The sequence below is a fragment of the Formica exsecta genome, unplaced genomic scaffold (assembly GCF_003651465.1).
Source record: "Formica exsecta isolate Colony F162 unplaced genomic scaffold, ASM365146v1 scaffold871, whole genome shotgun sequence".
NCBI classification, from domain to species: domain Eukaryota; kingdom Metazoa; phylum Arthropoda; class Insecta; order Hymenoptera; family Formicidae; genus Formica; species Formica exsecta.
Genome location: NW_021853643.1, coordinates 314,695 through 320,429, shown reverse-complemented (window position 1 = coordinate 320,429; position 5,735 = coordinate 314,695). Strand labels below are relative to the sequence as shown.

Here is a 5,735-nt window from a genome sequence, read left to right as displayed (position 1 = left end):
GGAAGAGATGAACTATTCGCGCCTTTCGCGCGTACTTCGAATAAGCGATCATCGATCGTTATCATTTGACACGAGGAAACGGCAAGACGAACCCAAATATTTCGAGCAATGCAGTTTCGTGAACACGTGGGAAGAACAACTCGGCCACGTGAGCGTGTTGGCTTTTTTGGATCCTGCCTGGCAATATAGCTTCAGACAGGCCGTCATGTAAGTTGTAAGATTTCATAAACGACAAAAATCTCGACGCGATTTTTCACTACGTTAATCGATCAATTTAGGCTGAAACTATTGAGCTCGCGTTTGCGGAAATCCGGTTTCACGGATATCCGGTTTTTCGTGATAGCACCGCCGCCCGATTTGACAGAAGACAAGACCGAGGACAATTATGAGATTGAAGCGTGGCGGAAAATAGCAGCGATGTATGAAACGAAGGATCTCGCGAACGCCAATGATCTCCTTTTCCAGGATAGCAGACCGGAAATAATCTTTTTTCAAGACGGTCCCCAGTATCGTACATGGGAGAAGTTTCGTGCGTCGAAGGACCAAGTAGTCGTCATCGATCGGTGAGTGAGATTCGACAACTAATTATTTCTTTCATCGCGTTTTTTTATTAGATATTACATTTTCCTCTCGCATAGCGTTTTCGCTAATTTCACAATAAACATTATAATTCGAGGAATTATATATTTATCTTGACTTTAGGTAATCTGTAAAAAAATTTGAAATATTAGTTTATATATATAATACACGACTACGAAGTCTAAATTAATATTACCAAAATGATTTAAGATGCGGGAAATTAACGTATCAGGTCATGGTGCCGTGGAGTATTTTATATTTTCCTTATGTGAAAGCGGCTATTCTGTCCACGTATCAGGAGGACCCATGCGGTGGATGCGATGTGAGCGCATTTTTTTAACACGTTAACACGTTTAACACTTTTTATTCGCGTATAACAAGTTATCTATCGTTTTAAAATATGATTTTAGCCCACCATGTATCAAGCTCTAGATTACGAAAATTATTTCCCGAATTTAAGAAGCACCACTGCTAAAGAAACAGATCCACATGAAACCGATAACGTTAACGCCGATCTAATCTGGACCACCGAACGGTGGTCTTCGGAAAACGACAGCGTACATCTTGAGGAGTCACTAAGAGAGGAGTACGAAGCTAGTATCGTATCTCCTGTTATCTCCGACAAAATAACATATGATAACGATGACCCTCTGAATTTCTCCAGCATGACGGAATCATCGGTGGTGTCTGAAACTGCTTATCGATACGATAATAGTATGACCGAGTCTTCTCTTAACGAGTATAATCCCAAAGAGACGCAGATACGAGAGGATTCGAAGAATGGTACAGCCTCCGGCGAAATAGAAGAGTTACAGCAAGACGTTCCTCCGAGACAAGACGAATCTACGTTGATGAGCGATAATTCTAGCGAGAATGCGAGCGATCACGCCTTATCGACGAGTGAATCAACAGCTGACGAAATAAAAAACGAATTCATTTCTACGACAGAAACAATTTCAGATACCGCGGGAGACGAGATTCGAGATAATGACGAAGATGCGGACGCCGAGTACGAACAAAACGATTCAGTTGGTAATAATAATGTCCCCAATGATATCCAACCATAAGCTGAGGATCGTTATTTAATTCGACGAATCGTTATTTCGCAGGTAAAAATATTGGAGCGGAGGAGAACGCGTTATCGTTACAGGTGATTATGCGCGCACCGCACGTACATAGAAATGGAAGGAAGACGGGGAAGCACACGCATTTAATACTAAAGATCGGCGATCCCGATTTTCACGGACATCTGGACAATTTTAAAGACATTGATCTTCAAATCGCAAGCTCCGAAAAAAACAATTCGGAAATCATCGAAGCGGATCAAGAGAACACCGATCAAACGTATACATTCGATAAAGACGAAAGCCCGGGATTGTACGGAGAAATAGCGGACTATTGGAGAGATTGCGAAAACAGCGATGACACTAATAAAAATGAGTCGCTTAACAACGATACTTATAATAATTCTACGGTAATAAAATCCCCACAAAAACTTGTATTTATAGCATATATATATATATATATATGCAGTAGAATTCGGATGACTTTTGCAGTATGGGACTAGAAGAATGAAAAATTTCTGAACATAGTAGATTCCTCTGAATTAATTCTCTGTAACTTCGCTATTTGATATTTCTTCTGTACTCTTGGAGATAGCACGACATGTTGATAAAAATGCATGCAAAAGACTATCAAAGTTGTTCAAAGATTTATACTGCATATTTATTTATGTATTTTATGTATAAAACATTTTAGTGCAATATCTTATTAATCGTTCATGTTTGACAGTATATTCGTTAATTTAACATTGATTTTAATTATTTAATTTGCAGATAAGTTATAACGAAAAACATCATATCGATATCAGCAGCCACACGACGACTTCGTCAAAATCATCAGAGATAAACGAAAATTATTCAACAACAAATATTACAATAAATGCTCATATTAATAACTCTACTAATTTACAAAATACCGTTAGATTAGACAAGACTGATTCTTCGATTAGTACAAGTAATGAGATCAATAAGAAAAAAGAGATGCGAAATAATCTAATCAAGCATTACAATAAACTTTTATCTTGGATTGATTATAGATTAATAAAATAAATCTTTGCACTCATTTAAAAATGCCATTTGATTAATGAAAATTGTTTTACCTTATATTACAAATGAAAAATGTTACTCCAATAAAATGATCAATGTTGCCATTTTATTCAGGTTCATTTAAATCATCAGAGTCAAGACTGCTGCTACTGCTGGTGGTACTGCTACTTGATGTAGTACTGCTTTCAGAATCTGTTTCAGAATCTGTATCACTGCTATTCGTTGAACTTGTATTGCTCAATAACCTGCATTCATATACACAGTAATTAAAAAAGTAAGAATTTGGCTTGAGTAATTAATATTATAAAAACTTGCTTCAATCATACATATATATACTCGGATCTAAATTAAATAAATATCAAGGTATTCTATTTTTTTTTTTTTTTTTTTTATATTAGAGCAATGATTATATTATGTCGAGTATTAGTTATTATGTAACATGTAATCAAAAAAATTAGATATCATCTACACATCATGAAGATAATATAAGTTAAATGTGAATATTAGATAAATATTAGAAATAATACACAAAGAATAAATGTTAGCAATGTTAAACACACACATATATTAAAGACAGCTGTTAACAATCAAACCAAATATATATAAAAATACTTACAAATGCTTAAAAAATTGTTTGTTAACATGATATATATTCTTTGGCCTTTAAAACAAAATTATAGAGTATATAAAATATGAAGACAAAATTCGAGAAACTTTATAAAATATTAACTCTGTACTTACTTTTCTTTCTCAGAATCATTTAAACACAATTCATCGATTTGTCCAACCATCTCATGAACAGCATTTTCTATAACAAGTCCCTCTTCTTGAACAGAATAAGCTGCCACTTCCAGTTCTACTAAATCCAATCCCATGCTTGCTTTGCTTGGATGAATCTTTATAAGATAATAAAAATTTAGATATAAAGAAAATAATAGAAATGCTAAATAAGTATATTATAAATATAATTTTTTTTAACTTACATTATTTAACATAGAGTGAAGTGGTTCTATTAATGATTCAGGAGATGCTTGCAGCCAAATTAAAAAGTCCTTTATGTATAATTGGTTTAATATGTATCTTGGTTCATACGAGTTGTTAAAAAGACTATGTATTTCACAGAAGACTTTGATAATATATTTCTTTCCTGCATGTACATAAAAATGTTTAAAGTAGTAAAAACTTACCAAGAGAAACAGTTATCCCAACATATCCCAATTTATACTGACCTAATGTGAGAGCTTTTTTAACATCTTCGAAAACTTTCATAGAAAGCTCCCAATTTCTGTAAAGTGGATAACAAAGTGATCTTCGGAAGCATGCAGTAATAACTTCATCCACAGAAGTAAAATTCTGAAAATATTTGATAGATTAGTCTTTTAGATACCTTTTCACAAAAGAGACATCATCACTAATTAATAAACATACTTGGAACCAACATAATGTAGAGCTTAGCTTATTAATGGTCCAACTGCTTTCTACAGTATTTTCTCCTAATGTAGTTCGATGGTTGTAACAACTGGCATATAAAATATCAATAAGATTTAAACATAACTTTTTTATATCTTCAGCATCTAATAAATATTCCTTATTTGGAAGATCTTTTAATAGATCAATCTCAGCTTCGCTAAATGTAACTTTGTCTTTCTGCAGCATATCCCATTCTGCTGTATACGCTATATATGATTCGGTACATTCTGGCTCCATAAGATCTGCCATATAATGTTCTTCATTGAAATCTTCCAATTCACATTTTTCTTGCAAACTTTTTCTTTCTGCTTCAGGAGTTGTATCAGGGGTGGGAAGATCTATTATTTCCTTAATCCATGCTGCCTTAAAATTTCCCCCCAGGAAAATATATATTATTATTATACAGTATAATCAATTTAATTTAATCTTAATAAAAAAATCTTTGGAAAAGATTCATATCTTACATGCTTATAATAAATGAATTAACAATAAATTTTATCACACAAGAGATAAAATATTATAAAAATATACCTCAAAAGCAGTTAAAGCTCCTGATATTTTATTCGCAAAACCATACTTTGGAGAGCCTATAAGAACAGTTACATTTTCTGATGGATTATTCTGAGGTATGAACCAGTTATCATCAGGATCATCATTATTTGTGGTATCATTGTCATTTAAACTGTCGTCAATATTCGCTGAATTTGTAGATGGATTACCTAAAATTAAGTGAAAGAGATACATCACAAACTATATATACCATGCTATATTATATATATATATATATATATACACACACAATATATGTCTAGAGAATACAAAAAATGTATATTTTTTTATATCATGTTTATAACTTACCAATTACTTCAATATTAGGAATGACAGTACTTTTCTTTTTTGGTGGTGCCAAAAGAACAGTTATCATATCCAAGTTTTCAAAGTGTTCTCCCTTATTCACTTTTGAGAAATGTAAAGTAAAATCACCCTTTTCGCAATCGTAAGAACCAGAAGACGAATTATTTTCCTCTATTTCACCTGGTAATTGTAATCTACGAAAATCATTCAGTATATATCCTATATATAGAGATCAAGAGATCACTCGCAATATAGTCAGGTTTCTAGATGATGGTTTTAATTCGCGCAATTACCTCAAGTAATAGGGAGTGGAAAAAAATCTGAAATCTGTTCCATCGACGTATACTTCTGTATCTTTTATATTGGCATACGGAGCGTGCATTGTTATCGTGACTTCTGCATCAGTTTGAGTGATTTTGAAGCGTGGAGTCAACATTTTGCGATGCTCCCGTGAATGTTACGAAATTCTTTTTATTTAAACAATATATGTATATACTTTATTATACAATGAGCATATATGCGTATAATTAGATAAATAACGAAAGAATTCTTAATATAACATATACTATTCGCAGCTCTGACAGGACATGACACACGCCATGCATGGACGTAGAAAATATCTGGACGGAGCGTGAACTATGAACAGCGCGAAAAAGATGACATCTTTAGATCGTGATTTAAGAAATTCCCTAAAGAGCCGTCATCTATCATCTAACTCTTTCC

At 33.3% G+C, this 5,735-nt stretch overlaps 2 protein-coding genes across 6 annotated transcripts in view; one reads left to right on the top strand and one right to left on the bottom strand.

The window, feature by feature from the left end:
- The window catches only part of LOC115244807, a 3,021-nt gene extending 309 nt beyond the window's left edge, over positions 1 to 2,712 (top strand). Inside the window, exons 2-7 of the mRNA XM_029822751.1 lie at positions 1 to 207; positions 279 to 563; positions 790 to 901; positions 990 to 1,611; positions 1,689 to 2,053; positions 2,415 to 2,712. Of these exons, the coding sequence (XP_029678611.1) occupies positions 1 to 207; positions 279 to 563; positions 790 to 901; positions 990 to 1,611; positions 1,689 to 2,053; positions 2,415 to 2,690 (1,867 nt within the window). The 3' untranslated portion in view covers positions 2,691 to 2,712. The remainder of the gene's footprint in view (positions 208 to 278; positions 564 to 789; positions 902 to 989; positions 1,612 to 1,688; positions 2,054 to 2,414) is intronic.
- Positions 1 to 5,716, bottom strand: part of LOC115244808 (protein SHQ1 homolog) — a 7,183-nt gene extending 1,467 nt beyond the window's left edge. For 2 of the 5 annotated variants that reach the window (XM_029822753.1, XM_029822752.1), the window contains exons 1-9: positions 5,306 to 5,716; positions 5,016 to 5,206; positions 4,689 to 4,876; positions 4,116 to 4,520; positions 3,917 to 4,040; positions 3,671 to 3,834; positions 3,429 to 3,583; positions 3,304 to 3,348; positions 2,741 to 2,932 (exon numbers count right to left, since the gene is read on the bottom strand). In XM_029822753.1, the coding sequence (XP_029678613.1) occupies positions 2,794 to 2,932; positions 3,304 to 3,348; positions 3,429 to 3,583; positions 3,671 to 3,834; positions 3,917 to 4,040; positions 4,116 to 4,520; positions 4,689 to 4,876; positions 5,016 to 5,206; positions 5,306 to 5,448 (1,554 nt within the window). In that variant the 5' untranslated portion in view covers positions 5,449 to 5,716 and the 3' untranslated portion in view covers positions 2,741 to 2,793. Of the gene's footprint in view, positions 1 to 589; positions 708 to 2,740; positions 2,933 to 3,303; positions 3,349 to 3,428; positions 3,584 to 3,670; positions 3,835 to 3,916; positions 4,041 to 4,115; positions 4,521 to 4,688; positions 4,877 to 5,015; positions 5,207 to 5,305 lie in introns of those variants that run through there. The other 3 variants (XM_029822754.1, XM_029822757.1, XM_029822755.1) reach the window with 3 other exon arrangements.
- Positions 5,717 to 5,735: the final 19 nt, after the last annotated feature.